Source organism: Carettochelys insculpta, chromosome 3, assembly GCF_033958435.1.
Source record: "Carettochelys insculpta isolate YL-2023 chromosome 3, ASM3395843v1, whole genome shotgun sequence".
NCBI lineage: Eukaryota > Metazoa > Chordata > Testudines > Carettochelyidae > Carettochelys > Carettochelys insculpta.
This window is the reverse complement of record NC_134139.1, coordinates 46697756-46721025: the sequence shown is the minus strand read 5'-3', so window position 1 is coordinate 46721025 and position 23270 is coordinate 46697756. Positions and strand designations below refer to the sequence as shown.

At 40.0% G+C, this 23270-nt stretch overlaps 1 protein-coding gene across 1 annotated transcript in view; it reads right to left on the bottom strand.

The window, feature by feature from the left end:
* ZFAND3 (zinc finger AN1-type containing 3) overlaps positions 1-23270 on the bottom strand; it is a 265534-nt gene that overhangs the window by 8039 nt on the left and 234225 nt on the right. The window contains exon 6 of the mRNA XM_074989794.1: positions 18329-18499. Coding sequence (XP_074845895.1) covers positions 18329-18499 — 171 coding nt within the window. The remainder of the gene's footprint in view (positions 1-18328; positions 18500-23270) is intronic.

Below are 23270 nucleotides of genomic sequence, written 5' to 3'. Positions count from 1 at the left end.
CACTGTTACAGTGAAAGCGAGCAGTTCTCTTCTGAAACACTGGCTGTTAACTTGTAAATTATCAAAGTTATGCACAGGGATTGTAGCCATATGTGCAAACCATTCTATATGCAACACTGACCCTCCTTGCAGCCTTTGCCAGGGAAGCTTCCCTGGGTAGGTAGATGGAAGCAAAGCCAAGATACACAGCCAAAGTCAAAGCACTTGAGGATTTAAATTCAGTCCTAGTTTCATGCTAGTGCTGTCATTTGTCAGCTTTGTTCCTGAATGAAAGAGGCACAAGTTCAAAGCCATTGGAATTTACAGCTCACGCCACTTCTGAATTTTAATTAATAACTCACTTGTTTCCTCACAGATACTCTACTTCGAGTCTCTTCGAAAGTGGTCTAATAAAACCACAGACTGATTCCTGTGCAGAGTTCTGCTCCGTATGTTTAAGCTTCTTTCACCTCTCTTGTGAGAAATTTTACACTTTTCTGCTGATTTGAAATTCTAATAAACAGAGGTTCAAACAGAACCTAAAAATATCAAGATACTTGAGCGATGAAGGTACTACAAAAATTGCATACCAAAGTGAAGTATTGTCTAGGAATGCAAGTATATGCATTTATTTAGAACTCTATATAAAGAATACATGCAAGATGTTAAGATTACTACAGAACTAGGATATTGGCAGATCGTAAATGTGTATGCATATCTAGATTATAAGTATGCAGAAAGTTTGCAAATCAATGCTTCCCATTGAAAATGCTCTTGAAGTTTATTCACAAACACTCTCTTTGCTAAGACATAGGAATGGATTTTCCAGCATGTTCAGCACTTACAACTATGGCCAGATTTTGAGACAGCTCCACTCCTATTTAGGTACCTATAGACACAATGGGAACTACTAGGTGCTAAGCTCTTCGAAATGTGACACAAACATGTTTTTAACTCCTTTCTCATCTTATCCCCAATTAGGTTTATACAGAATAAAAGTTATTCTTCAGCCACAGCAGATGCGCTCACTTAATTCAAAATCCCTCTCCCTTTACAGATAAACTACAGCAATTCTCTATCATCACACCCCTGCCCCCCCAAAGTTGAACAGATATGAGCAAGCCCTCGAAGAAGAACTTAACAGCTATGTCTACACTTGCCCCCGTAATCAGGGTGATGGGGGATTACTTATGAACTGCTGCAATGAATATGCAGCACTTCAAAGTTGTCATGGGGAAGAATTTACCTAATGAAGTGTCAAACTTCAAAATGCCAGCATGCCATGTAGCTGCGGGTACTTCGAAATACCTGTGCTATTTTGAAGTGCCTTTACTTCTCAAAATTTTGAGGAGTAAAGGCACTTGGAAGTTGTGCAGGCACATGGAAGTGCATGCAGCTACATGGCATACTGAGACTTCAAAGTCACTGCAGGGGAGAACTTGCCTAATGAAGTTCTGCATATGCATCGCAGCACTTCATTAGTAACCACCCATCACCCTCATTACCATGCCCCCTTCAAAGAAGGGGGCAATTGTAGACACAGCCAATGTGTCTTAACCTATGGAGCCATCGTGAACAGTTCGTATCTCCAATACAAGGCCCTGCAAGTTTCCCATCTCTCCCCTGTGCCATTCCATACCTACATGGAGCCTTTGGGACCTAGTGAGATAACATGGGCTTGATGCGAATAGAAAATACCTAGCTCTATACCTTCCTTACCAGATGCTATCATCATCTCCTTCAAGCTTTGTTTGGTTAACATTAGTACCTCATAAAGAGAAGGTGACTGAAACTAAACCCTAACTAGACTGAGATGGTGGTGGGAAGACGGGAGTATTTCAAAGAACTTTCTTCCATTTCAACACTCCACAATAAAGGCATCTGCACACAGACTATTGGACCCAATGATGCTGGACAGTGATCTGGACATTGTGATCGAGGTTTTCATACCTTGAGGTTTGACTACAGCAGTTTTTGGGAAAGCTGTATAGTGATAAGGCTCAAGGAGCTCCAGATATTTAGCTTTAGTGAAAGTTAGTATTGACTTGATTACAGTCTATAAATGCCTACATGGGGAATGAATACACAGGACCCTTCAATTTAACTAGGGAAACATATAATAGGATGAAGCAGCCGGAAGAAGCAAGAAAAATTCGGACTGGAAGAACAAAGGTATCAGTTTTTAACAGTGAGAGGTATTAACCATTTGAAACAATTTACCTAAGAATCATGGTGGATTCTCCACCACAGACAGTTTTTAAATCAACATAGGATATGTCTTCTAAAAATAGAATTCGGTAAGTATTTGGAAGAAGTTCTATAGCCTATGTTACATGGGAGATCTATTTAGATAATCACAATGATCTCTTCCGGCCATGGAATTTATTAATTTACAGTGAATATACCATATACCCTGAAGAAACCATGGATCATTCAAAACCCTTAGCAACAAGTTACCAGAGAGACAGCTCCATCTACCACTCCCTAAACTGATTATAGTCCCTGTACTAATTCCCAAATTGGCATAGGATTGATTTTAGCTGCCTAAGAGATTACATTTTCCTCTGTAATAATCACAAAAGCTTTGCTCTACCAGAGCAAAGTTTTTTACAGATGAAAATTCCTATACAGACACACAAAATTTCATGGTTGAATGATAATGTAAACATATATCTGGAACTCTAAAATACATACTGCAGAGTCATTCAATCTTTTCAGTGAGCTAGAAACTCCTTGATGATCAGGCCAACTAGAAGGCCAGAGAGCTCATTTGTAAGTACATGCCTGTGACAGGAGGTGGCTATAGTCAGTGGTTCTCTGCAAGCAGAAATATCTTGATTACACTGTGTCTACTGACCCACTGCCCAAGGCAGAATTTGTAACAGAGATCTACATTAAAGCATCTTAATACATTTTATTTCATCAAGCCTATGGAAGGGCAAAGGAGCTGCAAGTATTCCATGAGTAAAATAGGTCTGTGTTACATTCTGTTCCATTCCTGGGCTTTCCATGCCTCAGAGAAAGAATTAAACTTATTCTACTTGGCTAGAAATGACTGGCCCGTTATCCAGTATAGTGTATGGGAGGGGCAGAAGAGATTACCTCCTACTGAGCATACAAAATTATGCTGCACTATTTAAAACAATTAGACTTTCACAAACTCTAATAATCCCTAAAGCAGAGTGTTTATGCAATGTTCCCCTTCCAAAGAGAAAAAGGACTTACTTGTTTTAAAAGCTACCATTAACATTTAAGCCACCAAACAGTAGGGCAATCCTGAAATAAGTATAATCTGCTTTTTTTCAAATGGAAATAAAACCAATAAAACAAATGTAAAAATAGAACAAGTAGCTACAAAGCAAATATTCTAGAGACTTGTATGGAGTATTTTAGAAATGGTTGCTCTGTAGATTACATTGGGACCTAGTTTATTCCCCTGATACTCACCCCCTCAGACTGCTGTAAAAGAACAGCCAACAAAAGAAACAAAGTTGTGTTCCAGTCCAGCTTAATGAAGCTCCCAATGCAGTTTGTACACAGTCACTTTAAAGTTTTTAAAAAAATATTCTCTTCCACTGACATCTTTTATTGTTCTCCTTCCAGACAGTTCCATTCTTGCACAAGCTATAATTACCTTTTTTCATGTGTTCTGTAAGAAATGTTTTGTGCATGTAATGTCTACTTTCACTGCACAATTCTAACAACATTCACTTGTAATGACGTTATACAAAAAAGGGGAAAAAAACCCCACAAATTCCAACAATCCACCACACAATTGACCTTTGAAAATAAATGAGCCAAACAAGTCTTGTTTCCGTGAACTTTATATATGGCAGGGATGAAGGTAACACTTATGCTTTCAACATGCTTTTTCTGGGCGTCTTGTCAATTCCCCACCCCCAAAGGAAGAGATGAGTCACATTACGATAAACCTTTTTTATCCAAATTAATGTAGTTTTTAAAAATTCCAGGGAAAATGGCCCAAGGCAGTTTTTGTCACAGATAGTGACATGATCCTTCTGTCATTTCTATTCCAAGAGCAAAAGATGGGAAGTGTTAACTCCTTAATGTTTTGGCACCTTATAGACTAACAGACTTACTGGAGCATAAGCTTTTGTGGGCAAACTCCGTCAGATGCATGAGTGTTTTTGCAGTTACAGGCTAACATGGCTACCTCATGATAGTCCTGAGTGCTTAACATTAGGGTTTTTTAGATATTAAGGCAAAGTGTGTTAGAACTTATCAAATGATCCCCCAAGTTAATTCCCCCTCTCAGACAGATACATTCCAGGAATCACAGCAACAATAGATGGGCACATGTGCCTTGATGACCTTGTTTATTCCACAGCCTCCTGTGATCACTGTTAGCCTTCCTTTTTGTTTTTAAAGATGTTCGTTTTAACTGAGTGCTCACTAGAAGCTACCAACATAAGTGATAACTGAAGTGAAATTAGCAGAAGGGGAAGTCATCAGACAGAGAAACATACTCCTGCATCTTACACTAAGTCTTCCCGTTTGCATATATGAGTCATATGGCAAACATATCTTTTTATGACATCTATGATGCAAATTAGAAAACTATACCTCAATGCCTCAGGACAGTTAGTAGGTGCTCTTGATTCACTTTGCAGTTCTAATACTGGATAGACAGTACTTCTCTTCTCATACCTTTGACTGTGCATAAGAGCGAGAGATGAAACTAGGGAGACAGATAAGCACGTTTCCCTTTTGACTTACTCGGTTTTCCTCCCTCTCCTATAAATAGGGCCTAAGACATCATACAAAACCATATATAGAGGGAGAAGGCCATCAGTGGTACACGACTGCCACAGGAATAAATGAAAGAGCTTCTACACAAAGGGGAGAAGATATCACCTTAATCCTGTAGTAGCCATTGAACAGGTACAGTTAAAGATTCTGTAGGAATCCTTTATAGACTCTGACACAGAGACTTTGCATTTCCAAGTTTAGTCACATATAGCCTATGTTTCAAAGTGTCCGTTTTCCTGAAGACAGTCTGGGGATTGCTTTAGAGATCATGTGAGACATTTGCGCCACAAACCTACGAACTACCTTGTATCCCAATTTGTGTTAATTTCAGATCCACTTTCTTATTTATCTTATTATCTCTGCTACACTGACCGTGACATAAGCTGTGAACAGAATTATACCATATGAAAATAAAGTTCATGCTGAATTTTTTGTTGTCTATATTAACAAATTCTCAAAGTGATTATGTTCAAGTTTCTGATTTTACTCCCTAACTTCAGGAATAAGAAAAGACAGTCTGCCAGGGAGACATTTCTTGCTGCTTTGAGCATAATGTGTCCACCAAGGAAAAAATATTTCATAAGATATAAGTGCACAGAAAATGCCTAGTAGGTTCAAGGATTGCTTTTGTATCATTAAACATCTACACATGACAGAGTACCTAATTTTCATAGAGATTACTTAGGCTATGTCTAGATTGCCAAGATCTGTCAGCAAAAGATATGCAAATTGCGCAACATATTTCTCCTGCTGACCGTTCTCTGTTGGGAGACGCTTTCCTGACATTTGGCCTGTCCACACGGTGCCAAATGTCAGAAAAAGCCCCCCTCTGCTGAGATGTCCCTTCTCCTTCATGGAAGAAAGATGACCAGGATGTTGACAGAACACTCCTGAAGTGGCAGACTTCTGTTGGGAGACCTCTGGGCTTAGCCTTAGAGTGGTAAAGCTGGGTTTCTTGTGAAATTATTTCTGAGTATAAAAGAACCCTCCACTACTGGGTCAAAGTGGTAACTGCACTGTCCCTAGTTTACACTTCCCCTATCTTGAAGAATAATGTACCACAAGAAGTCTGAATGGTAAATGATAATGTTTGTTATAAGGATACCTTTGACATCTCATTATCCCTTATTATTAATATTCATAGTACAGTATCATACAGAGGCTTCACTCTGGATCAAGGCCCTAATCTACAGGATGCCCTAAAATAATTCATACATGTAGAGCGTGTCTGCCTCAAAGACCCTATAGTTTAAGTGGGGAAAAACAAAGGAGGCAGGGCTGAGAAAAAGAATAGAAAAACTTTTGCACAAATTTGCATTTTATTTTTCTAAACCACATACTTTTAGTGTCGGAAATTGAGAAAAAAATAATATATCCAAGGTACTCATGTAGGTCTTAAGGCAGAGACTAAACTGGCAAAAATTCATACAAAATATTCTTATTCAATTAAAACATTCAACTCTGATCACAGTAGCTCCTGCTACCAGCAAGAGTTGATTGTCAGCAGTGGTAGTGGACAGCTAATCAGCTTCAAGCACAAATTTACTGAGGGAAACCATGTTAAAAATTAAAGGGCAAGAGCTGAATTAAATATGTAAATGGCTATTGCCTATTTGAGAAACTTATTGTATTGCATTGCTAAGTTCAGAAGGGCTCTTACCATCCTTGTGTCAGTCTCAGGGATGCAAACTTCTCATTGTTTGCTGACTTAGCATTTCTGTTACATTGGGTGTACACTCTCACCTCTACTTTCAAGGGAGGTTGCTGTCTCCAGCATACAGGAAATTGATCCAAACAGCTGACCAACAGGATTTGCTAGAATAGGATTCACCATACTTTTGCAATAGCAATGTGTCTTTTCAATCTTCCACAGAAGGACAAATATATGATGACAGACCAGTTGTTCTCAATGCAGTGGGTATCAGTTTAGTACGTCTCATGAAGCCCCACTAAACTGAGGCAGCATATTTTCCATTACTCCAGGCTCTCCCACCAATGTTGTGCTGTGTAGATACTGCAGTAAGTCAACCTAAGTTACATCAATTCCAGTTACATTTTTCAAGTAACTGAAGTAGCACAGAAAAGGCCTCCATCTTTGAGCACCTACACCAATCTAAAAGCACAATGAGATTTGACTATTCCAGTCAGTGCCTGCTACTGGCCATTCACATGTACCACTTTTGAACCCGAATTGCTCCAGAGAGCTTATCTGGAATGGGAAAATAATCAATAAAAAAGCTACGTAGTGGAGATTAGAAAAGGTAGAAATAAAGTGAGAATTGCTAAAAGTCAAGTTGAATAAAAAAATAAGGATTGAGGAAGTTGGGAAGCTATACAGTGTCGCTGGGAAGGAGATTAAAGATAATCTAGGTATAGCCCAAAAACTAAATAAATACTTAGCCTCCAATTTCAATAAAGATGATAAAATGGAAAATGTGCATGAAGACAGACTGGCTAATGGAAATGAGTATCTGGAAATGGAAATTACCACATGTGAGGTGGACGAAAAACTTTAAGAGCTTAATGCAACTCAGATCAGGGGACTGGATAATTTACATTCCAAAATACTGAAAAGTGGCATGTGAGATTGCTAGTCAGATAGCCAGGATCTGTAATAAATCTATTTGGTGACAGTACCAAATAACTGGAGAAAAGCTAATGTTATATCTATGCTAAGAAATGTGGAGAGGAAGGGAAGGAAATTGAGCCAGGCAATTACAGACCTGTTAGTCTGTTCTCAGTAATGTGGAAGGTTTTAGAACAAATTGTGGAGGAAAGAATAAATTAATTCATGGACATAAATGGTAAAAGCAATGGTAATATGACATGGGTTTACCAGAAGTAGATCATGCCAGTTACTTCAGAAATAACTGATTTTTTAAGATAAAGTAGTGCAGTAGATCTAATATGCTTGGACTTCAAGTGAAGCACTTGACAGGGTACCACATGGGAAATTATTAGGCAAATTAGGGAAGGTGGAGATCAGTTGAAAATTGTAAGGTGGATAAGGAACTAAATGAAGAGAAGAAGGTAATGAAGTCGTACTGAAAGGCCAATTATTAGACTGGCAGGAGATAAGTAGTGGCGTTTCCCAATGATAAGTCTAGGAACCAACCTCAGTGAATATTTTTATTAATGATCTTGACACAAAAAATAGGAGTGAGCTAATGAAATTTGCTAATGATACAAAAGTTGAGAAACATCCTCCATACAGAGGAGAATTGGAATATTGTACAGGATAACCTGGATGACCTTGAAAACTGGAGTGAGACAAACAGGATGGAAATTCAGTATACAAAGTGCAAGGTCATGCATTTAGGGTTAATACTAATTTCTGCTACACACTGGGACTCATCAGTTGTTAGCAACATAGGAAGAAAGAGACCAGGATAAGATGTCCCAAAATCAAAAGGACCAACTTGATATCTGAGGGTTTGTTTTATAGAGGCACCTAATATCTCCCCACTTGCCACCAATCATGATTTTTCTCTCTTGCTATTTATTCTTGCTAGACCTGGGTAGGTGGGGGTTAATTACAGGATGACTACCATCACCCCTGAGATGTGGCTGTAAAAAAGGCTAAGGTCATGAGGCATTTCAAGCATTAATGCCACTGGAGAAGGCACTAGTGAAACCACTTAGAATACTGTGTACAGTTCATGTCATCCATGTTCAACACACTTGAATTCACTGGAACAGGTGCAGAGAAGAGTTATGAGAATTATCAGGGGAATGGAGGCCCTCTTTATGGAAGAAGTGTAGAAGAGTTTGGCTAGTTTAGCCTAGAAAAAAAGTCAGAGAAGGGATATTATTGCTCTACATAAATACACTGGGTGATAAATACCAGGAAGAGTGAAGAGCTATTTAAGCTAAAGGACAATGTTTGCATAAAAACAAATGGATCCAAACTGACCATGAAGAAATTTAGGATGGAAGACAGAAGATTTGTAATGATCACATGAATGAGATTCTGGAACAGCCTTCCAATAGGCTGGCAAACAATTTAGTTTTGAGATAGAACAGGTCAAATTCATGAGTGCTATTGGGATTCTCTCTCTGAGACATGACTGGGGTGCTGGTTCTTGTTCACATGCTCAGCACCTAACTGATCACAGTACAGTAGAACCCCAACTTACGCAATTTTGACTTGCAAATTTCTTGCAATCATGCAAGTCGAAATCATGAGTGGTGGGGAGCCAGGATCAGGCAGCAGGCTGGCTCCCGGCTCCTAGGAGTGGAGGGGAGCTGGGAACCAGGAGTGGAGGGGAGGGGAACCATCTGGTTTCAGGCCCCCCACCACTTGAAACTGAGCAGCGCTGGTCAGTTTCTCAGCTCCCGCAAGTGGAGGGGAGCCAAGAGCCAGGCAAAACCAGGACTGGGGGACCGAAAGCAGCAGGGCCACTCCCGCACCCAGTCCAGACTTGCGTGAAATTTAACTTACTTGTGGTTGCCCAGGAATGCAACCTACACGTAAGTCGGGGATTTACTGTATGTGGGGTTGGGATGGAAATTTCCCTCAGCATAGACTGGGGGAAAACCACTGGGCCTTTTCACCTTCTTTTGCAACATGCAGGTGTGGGTTTCCCAGAGAATCCTAGCATTTTTCTCATTTATTTCTCTACCATTGCAGGGCTTTGGGCACTTGGGTATACTTTGACCCCACCTACTCTCTGCCTGTGGCACATAGTAAATTCCTACAGGATCTCTTTATGGTGCTGGATTTACTGTATGGGTGCTGGGTGATGTTGGTGGCCTGTAGTACACAAAGTCACCCTGGAAAATCTGATGGCCCTTCTTGTCCTTAAAGTCTATGACTGTGAATTTTTAGGACTCAGATATTTCAGGAGTCTTTGACCCATACAGAGAAGCAATCAATGTGCACCAAAGGCTTTGAGACTTGAGTAAACAGCCTGAATTCTTTTAAAAAAACCTCTCCCTTGAAAAAGGTAAAATGGATGGAATATAGCCACCCAAGCATCTGTGTTGGGGTATTAAGTGTAAGGATTCTTGGGCACAGAACATTTCATACTTTGCAATCACTCTGATTTAGTATTCATACGTCTCAGTTTCTGCACATCAAGTTAATCTATAATAATACACTACACCAAGAAGTTGAGGATTTAATTAAAAGCCATAGTGTATCCAATAATTTAATTAAAACAAGCAAGCAGTACTAGGTGATTTGATACAGTAAGTGTACCTTCTGTTTTTTTCAACCCAATGGAAATGGAAGTCAGATAAGGTTATTAAAGAGACAGGATAAATCATGACAAGATTCCATGCTGAAGCACTGTGCAAGCTGCATATATCCAGGGCATTTATCTGGCTTCATGTATTTTGACCTCAAACCTTCACGTGCCTATGACCCCAGTGCTTTAACTTGCAACATGGTTCCTCAATTAGATTATTTATGCCCTGAATTAAATAGCTGTCTACAGCTGTTGCTGTAAATTGATTAATCCACTGACAATAGTCAGAGTTGCTGACCAAACCACTGAAACAAAAAGCTCTACATTTAGGCTGAAAATTCAGTGTAATCTATTTTATGTTCTATTCCCCTTTCTTGCTTAGGGGACTGCAAGTGCCCGTGAGATTTTCCCTCCTGGCTCCTACTTCAGGATCTACATCAATAACCTCTTTCTTCTGGACGAAGGTGGCGGGATGGAGTTCTGTTCAGAAGCCCTCTTGTGCTGTAAAGCTATGGAAAAGATCTGGACAGTGATTTAAGGTCACTTTTTTCCCCTGGCTGAGAAGCAAGCTGAGTTTACACTGTATTTCCTGTACTCGTTGACTCTGCACATGACCAGTAAGACTAAAGGTCACACATATGCCTGAACCAAAACCCACACTCCCTGCTCACCTATGGCTCTTGGGACTTCTCAGCTCCTGGAACCTCATTAGCCTTAGTGGACTGACAAGGTCTAGCAGCCCCTAGGAGCCTGGAGTGACTCAGGAGTCTCAGTTTAGGAGCCAGGGCTCCCAGGTCTTTTTCACATAAGGCAACAAGTGCAAGTGATTTACTTAAAGCCACAATAGAATCCAGTGTCAGTGGTACCCTAGTGCATGCCACCTCCTGCAGCTCCCATTGGTCAGGAACAGCGATCCGCAGCCAATGGGAGCTGCGAACAGCTATACCCGCGGACATGCAGGGAAATAAAGCAATGGAGGCCTGATAGAAGCTAATGATGGAAAACTGCTTCCAGCTTATTGCACATCCCTAATCTAAAGGAAAGCTCAATTTCAATGGCCAATTCAGCTCAGCTTCTGCCCAGACTGGTAACAGAATGCCAATTAAAAACACTTCTTATAGAGGGAAGGTAGGTTTTGGGATATGAACATGTATGTCCATGAGGTGCTCGCAGTTCAGTTCCAATTCATTTCTCAGAGGAATCGCTAAAAAGCCAGCAGACAGCAGTAATTTTCTGTCACTGCTGACCAGGGTTGGATTTGAAATGGCGAAAGAGGTGAAATCCCATTACTGCCAATCCCCTACGCCATCCTTGTAAGTCTTTTAAGAGATTTTTAGTACAGACACACTCAAGATCAGTTTTCTGAGATTTTACACCACTCCAGAAAGCCACTGTAAATCCAACACTGTTAACAGAGACCTCTACGGGCTTTTAAGGTTTAGCTTTAAAAATCAAGTGGTACCAGGAATCAATTTTTAGTGACTAAACAGTTTACTGGTTATAAATATTCATCTGCTGTGGAGAAATACTGACAGAAAATTGAGCAACATTTTCTGTCCAAACAACATCTATGATTTACATTATTATAATTGCAAAGTACTTTGGAAAAAGTGCACAGCTTCAGTTAATGGCCACATAGATCTTATCATTCATTAAGGCAAAGCCTATGAATCCAGTTTACAAATAATCAATTGGAAATTGTTACACTGAAAAAAGGAAGAATTTAACTTTATCTTGACATTTTACTGACAACCTTACTATCTCCATTTTTAAATCTGATAGTCAACAAGTTTGCTCATGGCTCGTAACCTTGCTCACAAGCCCTCCTGAATTGGCAGATTAGTTTGCACAGCAAACATGACCCACTGCTCAATTCAGTATTGCTTAAACTCTTGGCAGGAAGTTTATATTAAAATACACTTTAAGGAGCTAAGGTTCCTAAGGCAATAGCTGATCTACTTGCCCACTGAACCAAATATTAAATAACAGTATTTTTATGCAATCATTATCCATCATAGGGAACTAAACCATTCAAGGATTCACACAATGGTAGAATCATCTGTCTGAACACATACCTAGTGTAATTGGCTTCTAGAAAGGTTTCATAGGAAACTGGTGTTACTTCAATATTGTTGATTTAAAGGTTATCCAGTCGGAGAGACAGAGAATGAGAATTCATTTTCAAATTTCGCTTCCTCACTGAAGCCTGCAAAGTGCATTGGCAATTAACAATTCCTATCACCTCCCCCAGTTCACTGTGAGAGAAGGCTCAGAACTGTCTTACAAATTGCTCTTCTGAAGATCAAAGGGAAGCTGAATTTGTCTGTGTGTGCTCCAGATGAGATTGTAATTTAATGGAATTTTCAGAGAAAGCTTGGCAGTGTGTTCATGTGACAGCCCCAGGGTAGAGAATTCAGGGGAGCTCTGTAACTCTTCCCTTCTGAGTGCCTTCCTTGCCTTTAATTGGCACCTCATTAGAAATTAATGAAAATGACATCCTCTGTTCTTCATACTTCAGGCACAGAGTGCTACAAAAAGGCCCATCACAATTCATAACACATCCAATTTATATAGCCGTGGCTCTTAAGCATTATTTATGAGAGATGAATTTCTTGTCAGCAGTTAATAAGCTGTACAGAGGGAAAGGGGAATGAAAAAGATTGTGAATATATAAAAAGCCCAATCTTTCTACAACTGAGAAATGTTGTGTTTGAGCGTAAAACACCTTTATTGGGATTCCCTTCAGAGTAGTAAATTGTTTTATTTCCTACCCCGTCTCCTCCAAGCCCTACAGTACTGTTAAATTTGTGTGAAGTTCCATGTAGCGTCAATGAAACTGGATCCATTGTTACGCCCTTCTCTGAGAGGCAGTGGGAGCAAGAGGGACAGTTTGCAGAAGATCTCTGCTGCCTTTCAAGGTATCATGTTCATGTCTGGCCCTGCTTCTCTGAAGTGCATTGTCATGCAGGAGAGTGATGACACCTGGAGAGGTGTAACAGCCTTGAAGCAGCATACATCTCAACAATAATTTCTGAGAGCACAAGTTCTTGAATAGGGCAGACTGTGAAGGACATTTATTAAATCTACACTGCCTAATGGATTGCAGAGGTGTCTCCTCAGCAGATAGCGTTATCTAATGAGCTTCTAGATGGTCATTTAGTGGATGGAATATTCCGAAATAGACGCTTGCTTTAGAACTTCAGGGTAGATGGGAAATACCACTGCATATACAGCTTGGTAACAGTGACCATAATATAATTAGATTTACCAACCCTGGGGTAGAGAAGACAGCACAGTGGCCCAACACTGTAGCATTTACTTTCATAAAGGGGACAACACACAAATGAGAAAGTTAGTTAAATCAGAATTAAAATGTACAGTGTCAAAAGTGAAATTCCTGTACGCTTCATGGGAAGCTTTTTAAAGGCACAATAATGGAGGCTCAATTTAAATGTATGCCCCAAATGGGTTATCAACATGCAAGTGCAGCACTACAAAAGGAAAAGCACAGGCACGTTATGTTGGAAGAGCTATCTCTTGAGTGTTATTTATTAATTCTACCCTTCCAGAGAAGCAGCAGACATTTTGGGAGAATTTAAAAAAAAAAAAAAAAAAGGGTAAAAAAATAAGAGAACCGAATTCAAAGAAAAGCCATGCATATTTTGTTTACCTATCTCTCATGTTTAATGTTCATTCTCATCATGGGAGCAGTGGGGCAGCTGAACAATGGAACACCCTATCTCCCACTTCATGTGACTGTGAAAAAAACTTCCATTCCAAGAATCAAGAGAAAATGTGTTTTCTGGGAATTGAGTTCATTGCTGAATCAGAACAAAACATAGCTTGTCCTAACAGTTTACTTATAACTCCTAGTTTTCTTCTTACGAATTATGAGGAATTGTCATTTATTGGTTCCCCTGTGAATACAACAAAGCATACCCCAAAGCCACACAATATATGTATGGTATAGTTATTTTGCAGATTCTTCCATTTTAATCAATGTCCAATATTCCCTTCCTATTAGCAAGTTAGCCAGTGCTCTTCCTAGAATGCCAGTAGGTCAAGGTTACAAAAATTAGTGGACTGCATTGCTGGGGATTAAGCCAGTGGCTTTTTACTTGGGCCAATGTGCAATCTTAGACAATACAACTGATGTGGTCAGTGGTTAGAGGAGCCTATATTGATTTTTATGTCTATTCTAGGAGGATTTGTGTGCAATTACATACAATCACAAGAACCATACAATAAATTCTTTCTGCTACTGAGAAAAACTGCACTATTTGTACTTTTGACCACTTTTTTTTTTTAAACCAAATATTACCATGCAAACTACTTTAAAAATGCAAAAACTTTGAGGAGCTTCCAAAGCTGCTTTTTCCTTCACCTCAAAGAAGAATGAAGTTTAGTTTTGAATCAATGTCAAATTTAAAGTTTTGTATTCTGCACACCCCTCTGAAGACACACATTTATTTTTTCCCAGCAGGAAGTTTGTATGCCCACTTTCCAATGAAACACCCAGTAGCTATTTGTAATTGTGACTGCTTGCAAAATGGCAACCTTAACTCATGACTGAGTTATACAACATCTTAAGTGATTAGAGTTTTAGAATATATATTTTTCTAGCACTCTAGCTTGTTCATCCTGACTAAAGCAGCCTGACTGTGCAGGTAGATGAGTCAGGCAAATAATAATAAACTCAACTGCAACATTTTCTAAACTACCATCTCTATTTGTGACAGATAATGCTTTCATGAATAAAAGTATAGAGGTTTATCATTTTTGTGGACTTTATTTGTAGCGCGTCCATCCCAAACTCATAACAAACTTTTATGTTAACGTATCACGTATGTGCATTTTATTTATAATACATATACATTAAATAAAATACTATGATTGCATCGTTAAAGCCAAGTAATATGCCAGCTGAGCTCCCTCCAGTGCTGTTTATTAATTTTATCACAGGACATGCACAGTATTAGCATTTTCTATTCCTGTTTCTCTCACTGATTGCATAGACTAAAATCTATTTATGTTATTAATAGTGTTTCCTGGAAACTACACAGAATGTGCCAGGTGGCTGCAGGAAATCTAATTTTTTTTTATTTCTGGCTTCTTCTACAACAATAGAGGGTAACCTGCAGCCTACTGGAGCTCCACCTGCAGCCCACAGATCCCATGCTGCCCTCCTCCCCACACACCACTGTGTACCAGGGAACCAGAGCCTTGTACTTCCTAAGCCTCCCTTCTCCATCCCAGCACCACCTCAGACCACCTGGTTTGCACTCAGTCCCCCCTTCTCATCCTCTTCGATCAGGAATGCTGCAAATCAGCTGTCTTTGGCATTCCAGCTGTGGAAGCCAGGAGGAGGAATGGGGACAGAGAGCAAATTGGGTGATTTGCACGCTATGAAAATGGTAGGAGGGAGGGGAAGGAGCAGGTGAAGGTGAGGCTCCCTGTGCATGAGAGGCTACTACAGCCCACTGAGGTAAAGGAGGACCACTCATGCAGTCTACCCTCTATTCCTGGTTGCTCATTCCTGTTCTACAAGAAGAATTTGGCCCCCAGTTTAGGTTTTGTAAACTATGTATCATACATAAACAATTAAAAGCCCACACTGAAAGATGGTGCTACTTCAAGGGAACCTGAAAGGATCTTCCTACTGTGGACATAGTTGTATCAGTATAGCTATTCCCATACAAAGCAGTGGATAAGCTATGCATAAAGCACCATAAAACTCCTTTAATTTTGTTTTCACTCAGGGTTGTGGCAATGGAAATCTTTCAGTAAAAAAACTATACCTCTCTCTGAAATAATTATTCTGGTACAAAATGTGTATATAGACTACGCATTTGATTTACATTCTTACTACTGTACCCCTTTCAGGAGTCTGACTTGTCTTACATACCCCCAAGTTTCACCTAATTAAAATAAAAAGCAGACATAAAACACAAAATTGTCCTAACTACTCTCTCATTTTTACCATATATTATAAAATAAATTGACTAGACTATAAATATTGTACTTACATTTCAGTGCATGGTATATAGAACAGTATAAACTCTCTGTATGAAATTTAATTTGGACTGACTAATGATTTTGTGTAGCCTGTTGTAAAGCTAGGTGAATATCTAGATAAGTTATGTACTATCTGGGAGTTCTGCATACTCCCAGTGGTATGCTATCACTGGTTAAGTGTCACTGGCTTAGACATTGAAATCTCCTCTCCTGAGGCATACTTAGTTGGGGAGGTGTAGATTTTTAATATTTGTGGGTGTTATTGTTTGGACAGAAATACTTTTCTACCAAACTAGCAGTAAGAGTATGTTGATTGCCAACGAGATAAATTATCATATGAAGATAAAACTATCTTTAAATGTAAATTTAGCATGTGCAAAGTACAGCAAAAATTGATGGTACTAAAATTACACAATCCACTTATTTTTATACTTGCAAAATTCTCTTGAGCCTGATGTTGAGTATTTTTCTGTGTGCATTTTAGGCAGGCATTTACAAACTCCCACATTCAAACTGTGACAAACACAGCCTAAATAAGCTGTATCTTCTGCATCCATCATGCTGGGAAGAGAAAATATACCAAGCTACGTGACAGACAGCAGGGCTACCTACACTGGTGCTGAAAATCTCACCAGGTGCCTTACAATGAATGTCCAGAATGGAGTTTTCAATCGGCTTCCATTAAAGCCTGTAAACTACAATGTTTGATGTTATAAGCAGTTCATGGTTTGGCCGATTCTCAGCATTGTTCCTGTGCACATCTATGGTTAATACCCAAAATACCAGGGAGTTAAATATGTTCGACAAAGACAACTTTGTACAGCTTAGCACTTATTTTCTGGAGACATTTTACACTGAAGATAGGATCCCTAACTACGCCTGCATAACCTATTTGGATAATACTTCCTCTCAGTTCTACGTAGTAGGATATCCCAGACTGCATTGGTCCATAAGCCACAGATGCATTGTGCATGCAAGTCCTCTGAACATTCAGTTACCACAGTGAGGCACCATGAAAACAGCTTGACAGACTTCACTAAGGCTAGGTCAACACTTGCCCCCAACTTTGAAGCGGGCACGTTAATCAGGGCAATGAGAGATTACTAATGAAGTGCTGCGGTGAATACACAGCACTTTATTAGGCTAATTCTCCCCCGCTGCTACTTCAAAGTATTAGACTTCAAAGTGCCGGCATGCGTGTAGCCATGGCCACTTTGAAGTGCCTGTGCTACTTGGAAGTGCCTTTACTCCTCAAAATTTTAGGGAGTAAAGGCACTTCGGAGTAGCACAGGCACTTTGAAGTGGCTGTGGCTACATGCATGCTGGCCCTTTGAAGTTTGACATTTCAGAGTTGCCGCAGGGGAGAATTAGCCTGAGGAAGCACTGCATATTCCACTGCAGTACTTCATTAGTAAACTCCCATTGCCCTGATTAACATGCCCCCTTCGAAGCTGGGGGCAAGTGAATGAATACCAAACAGGATTAGGTAGCGTGGTATGCTGGAAGCAAAAACTTGATTGATACATGATTGAGTCATGAAAAAAATTACTATATTATGTAAATAAAACTACCATGTGTTTGCTGTAACCAAGTCTAATGGTGTTGTCTAGTGTGTTACAAAATAATGACAACAGATACAATTGCGTGGATGAAATATTATTTTTCCCCCGACGGCATCTACTCACATTCATCACTTCTTAAAAAAACACCTTTTACATGTAACATTTCTAGTTCCAAAGTGCATTAGTTTCAGAGCTATCTGAATAAGGCAACAGTGGGCAGCTTAAGCAATATCATCTCCTCTTTCCTTCCCCAAAATACTCAAGTAGCTGAACAATTTTCTCAACTCTTTGAAAAGTCTCCTTTGGGATGAGATCAAACGTAGAAGTGTTCATGCAAAGGAAGGGGTGTTTTATTTTAGAAAGTTACAAACCGATCTAAAGGTAGGATTCTTATACAGGCAGAAAGGACACTCCGGTAATTTACATACAGGACAGAGAAGACCTGTGCTTCTGCTCCAGGTTCTGCAGCACACTTTTGTGTGATCCTCAGCAAGCCAGCTAACCTATGCTTCAAGCTTCTTCAGCTGTAAACTGGGCATAACATTCATCCACCTCACAGGAAGCTATGAAGCTATATTCATTTATGCACATTAAATGGTTTGAGACCCTTTAGAAGGCTCCACATCAGGACAAAGCGTTAGTGGAAATTGATCTGACAATGTAAACTTTTGCCACTAATGAAAACTAGATCCTCTCTGTCTCTCACACAGACAGCTCTGAATAGGACTGCTACATTTTCTCATCCATGCAACGGTATCTAGTGTCATTCTGTCAGAAAACTAAATTTGAACAATATCGACAGCCAGTACTTACCACAGCGACATGATCCCAGTTCCTGCTGTACTAGCTCCAGTTTTGTTTGGCACTGGAAGCACCTGCGTCTGCTCTTCTGTTTGGATCGACTGGTTTCCTCGGGCCTGTCATTACTGTCCTCCAGTAGTCGTGGCCGTTTCACAGGAGAAGCCTCGCTCTCTGACTGTGAATCTGTCGTATTCAGAACAAATATTTGGGGAAAATGTTAGACACTCCTTTTTTAGGCCCTGTCCTAGATAGATTAAAGGTGTAATATTTTCATCTCGGGTCACTTGCAAGCAGCATGTTCCTTCCTATTCTGTTGCACTTATACATTCTTTAACAGTCAAAACAGGAGCCAATGAAGGGAGCAATTATCTGTGTTCCCTACAAGGACCCCGTCCTGGCTCACAATACTGAACATGAAAGGAACTGGATAACTTCTCCCAGCCGTGGCTCGGTTGTGCACAGACACACGTAGCGCGTACACCATCCTAAACAATTGCAAGCTTCATTTTTCATCTCATTTAATGTCTTCTACATGACTTTATTTCCCCTATCTTAACAACTGAATGAGGCTTCTGATGAAAGACATCTGAAAATGAGTTCTGTCTATTTCCTGGCTGGATAGAACTGGGGTTTTAAGAGGTAGTGTGCTAACTGTAGCTGTGAAAACTGAACACAGCATCATACTGTGCCTCCCTTTCTCTACAAGGATAACAATCTAAATGTAAATGATTGCACATCACCAAGATAAATGAAACCCCTGGATGCTATAGATTCAAAGCACTCCTGTATTCTCTTCAAACTCGGCACAACACTACTTCCATCAATAATCTTATTTACTAATTTCCTCTTGTAGAAAGGGCAGGGGAGAAAACATGCTCCTTGAGGGTGTAAATCAGCAGATGCCACAATTGTTAGTGTACCTGTCATAAGAATGATAAGATAATTAATTATTGCACATGACACTTTGTCATACCACAGCGATTAGCACTATAAAAAACTCTAAGATGAATGGATACCACTCTCAAGCTTGCCATCTTACCTGTGGGATTCTCTTCACTATACCAAGTTCCTTCAGGCTAAAACGGTTAGGTATGCATTTGTTTCAGGTGAGAAGAACAAGAGAAAACCCTCACTGGGAGTATGGGACTGAGAGCGAGTGGGCATTCCCAAATACCACAGGCTCCCCTCTCTATGTTGTTAGGTTCTAACACGCCCTTTTCCCCCAGGGCTAGGGACAAAATAATATTTAAAACAAAAAGCAAATCCTCCTTCTTCCATTTTATTTCTGTAACCACAGTCTTCCTAGATTCAACATCCACCTGCTCAGAAGTTAACCTACCTGTGCACAGGAACAAAAGGCTTTGGTTTCCAAAAAGGTACGTTAAGTGGACAAAATTTTAAGGAACAACTCTGTTATAACATTACAGGCCTTGCACTAAGGAGAGGTGGAGGGAAGGCAACCTAATTCAACAGTACTGTTGCAGCAAAAGCAAGTCTCAATCACTTCTTGAAAGTGGTTTTCTCCCATCTACGCAACAGATCAAACTGATTGCAGTGCTATTTCAAGGAGATCCACTGCTGAAAGCCAGCATTGAAATGGGTCAGTGTTGTAGTGTTGGATGGAAAAAATCCATGTAACTGTAGTGACACCAACTGTAAAAACACACATTCAGCAATACAGAATAAATGTCTCTTCCTGGTAGGACTCTGGCCTGGTAAACACCTTAATTTTAAAAGCCATTGCATGGTTCATTATGACAATGGAAAACCTGTTTAATTTGTATGAGTTGAACTATTTTTTTAAAATAAAGTTTTCATAGGCAAGAATATTTTTAGGACCAAATTTAATGCACTGTACTTTGCCAGAACAACCTGTAAAGAGGTGAGGAAGCCAGTCATTACCAAGTGACAAAGCCACTCTGCAAGATTAGCATAACATCTGAAACACTTATTGAAATCCTTGTTGTTTTCCATATTGATTACTATTAAAGTCCTATTTGATTTTTTTGATATTCATATTAGGGTTAGGTCCCAGCTAGTCTGTTAAAAAGTTCTGTCTGTTCAAAGTTACGTAATTAGACCAGGAGCGTTGGACCCATGGAGCCTTTTTATCTGGACTGCACTGCCACCAGCCCTGGCTTGGCAGGAGGGATCTGGCCATTAACCCAATTAAATTGAAACCTATTTTTTAGCATGGCAGGAGGGTGGTTTGGGGCTGTAAGGTGTTTAAGCCTGGGGATGGAGGGTGGTGGTTTGAGTCTCTTTTACGCTTGGCCCCTGGAACACCTAAAAATTGCTATGTGCCCTCACCCCACATGAAGACAGGTTGGGCACACCTTGAATCTCACCCCACTTTTTAACTGGCTCCAATGACTTCCCATCTTGCCCACCAAATACAATTTAAACTACTCTACTTTCTGGTACTCAAATCGCTACATAACTCGTCTACCTCTGTTTCAGATCTTGTCACATAATTCTCCCTAACTCTCTTATTTTACCAGTATTTTTATACTGGCATACAATTACCAGTTTCACACTCTTGTCTTTGTGCTTTCATCCACGCTGCTCTGTGTGTTGCAATATCCATAGGCGTCTGCCTCATAGACCAGCATACTGGGCACCTAAAGCTCATTCATAGCCCACCAAAAGAGTCGCTTCTGTGAGGCCCACAAATGAAAGACTTACTACATTTAAATAAGATTATCTACAGTGATTGCTTCTCGATTTCTCAATGCATCTAGTTTTCTATGCCAGTCTTTTTAATCTGTCTTGTAACGTTCTAAGCACATGGCCAGTGCATAAGTTATAAATAAATACAGGATTGTAGTAATACTTAGCATATAATGTGCTTCCCCTCTGGACCCTCAAATACCACAAAGACAGTGGCTGTGAAACAATCTAGAAAGGAAGAGGGAGAAATCGATGCTGGGACTTTGTGGTTATGGATCCACTGGTACCACTTTACTTCAAACCACCTCTGTGCAACGAGACAGAAGTTCCATGACAACGATTGTCTGAGTAGTCTCCAAGAATCCTAAGCCAGTATTGAGCAGCAAACCTGGATCAGTTCCGCTGTACCCAATATCATTAGGCTGGGCTGGATTAAGAGGGGAATATACACCTGATACACTAGGAGTACTCCCTTCCCACAGAAACAGTAGTCCAGTTCATACTGTGTAATAATAAAGTCTGCTACAGCACATCTCTTCACTGGTCAACAGTAGAGAATAACAGGCACTCCACTACCTGCCACCTACTCATCACTGACTTCAATATTTACATGACCAGTTCCAAATGGCTATTCACACAGATATTTTGCTCGGAGAAAAATAAACCATTCTAGTTCTTCTCAGTCGTCCATTTTGCATGTTAAATTAAGTTAGTGGAATAAACAGTGGCCTACTGGTTTATTATGGCATCTGCATGAGAAATTCAAATCAACGTGCCAAACATTGTCTAATATAGTTACTGTAGCCAAGTCCTGTGGAGAGGGTCCACCAAATTAGATCTACAGCTACCCAGGGTCAGGCTTGCAACTGTATAATTAATAATTACATCCAAATATTTAATTACACGTTTCCTGTTGATTAGTACATTACTAATTGAATATACAGACAAAATGGCTCATATCATAGAAACAAGTTTTGTTTTTTAGTTTTTTATTTCTTTGGTTTTTTAAAAAAACCTTACATATGCACACATCTTCCTGGCTTGCTTGGTTTAAATATGGCTTTGTTAACACACAGAAGTTGCTTAGTCTAACTTTAAAGGACAATAGCATACTTAGTTATTTGATCATTTAGAAATTATATTTAGTATTATGTGGTCAAATACCTTAAAAAAACCCCAAATCCTCATGACAAAACCCAAATCAGGGAAGCACTATTCCACTTTATAGATGTAGAAGCTGAAGCAGGGAGCTGATAACTTGCCCACACAGACAGTGGAAGAGTGACATTAGAATTCAGAACTTTGACTCCACTTGCTGTTCATTCCCCCAGATCACCTTGCCTTCCAAAGGATTAAAGTAAAACATATACTGACAAGTTGCAGCAGTATATGACAGTTTTATCTGTTCTATCCTGATGAAGCCACAGAAGTCAAGAGTAGTAAATTGTAATTAAAAGCAATCAATTACAAGCAAAAACAACCATCATAAGCTATAACAAAGCTGCTTTCAGGTACTGACATGTTCTTACAAAACAAGGGGACATGTGACCAACAGATTTTTGGGCTCCTACTTCTAACATGGCCTGGTGGAGAAAGAGAAAAGGGGGCTTTCTGCTCCTTAACTGCATGTGTAAAATTGCAATCTTCTTCTTGTGAAGGCAGGAAAAATTAAACTGAGCCATCCAAAAGTATCATGAGTAGTTTTCTCTACAGAGTAACACATCACACTGTTCCCCATTTTCACTAACTGCAACTCCACATTTAGGGTGTGTCTACACTTGCCCCTTATTTCTAAACTAATTTTGAAAGGGGGCCCAATTTTGAAAGAGGCTGTGGAGTGTCTACACACCCAACAGCCTCTTTTGAAATTGTTTTCGGCGAAAAGGGGCCCAAATTTCAAAACCGCTCCTCACTTTTGGGACCGTGAAGAGCTGCCCCTTTCTAAACCAAATTTCGAAATAGGGCATGTGTAAACACTCCAGGGCTACGTCTACACGTGAACGCTACATCGACATAGGCTATTTCGATGAATAACGTCTACACATCCTCCAGGGCTGGCAACGTCGATGTTCAACATCGACATTGCGCAGCACCACTTCGAAATAGGCGCTGCGAGGGAACGTCTACACACCACAGTAGCACACATCGAAATAAGGGTGCCAGGCACAGCTGCAGACAGGGTCACAGGGCGGACTCAACAGCAAGCCGCTCCCTTAAAGGGCCCCTCCCAGACACAGTTGCACTAAACAACACAAGACCCACAGAGCCAACAACTGGTTGCAGA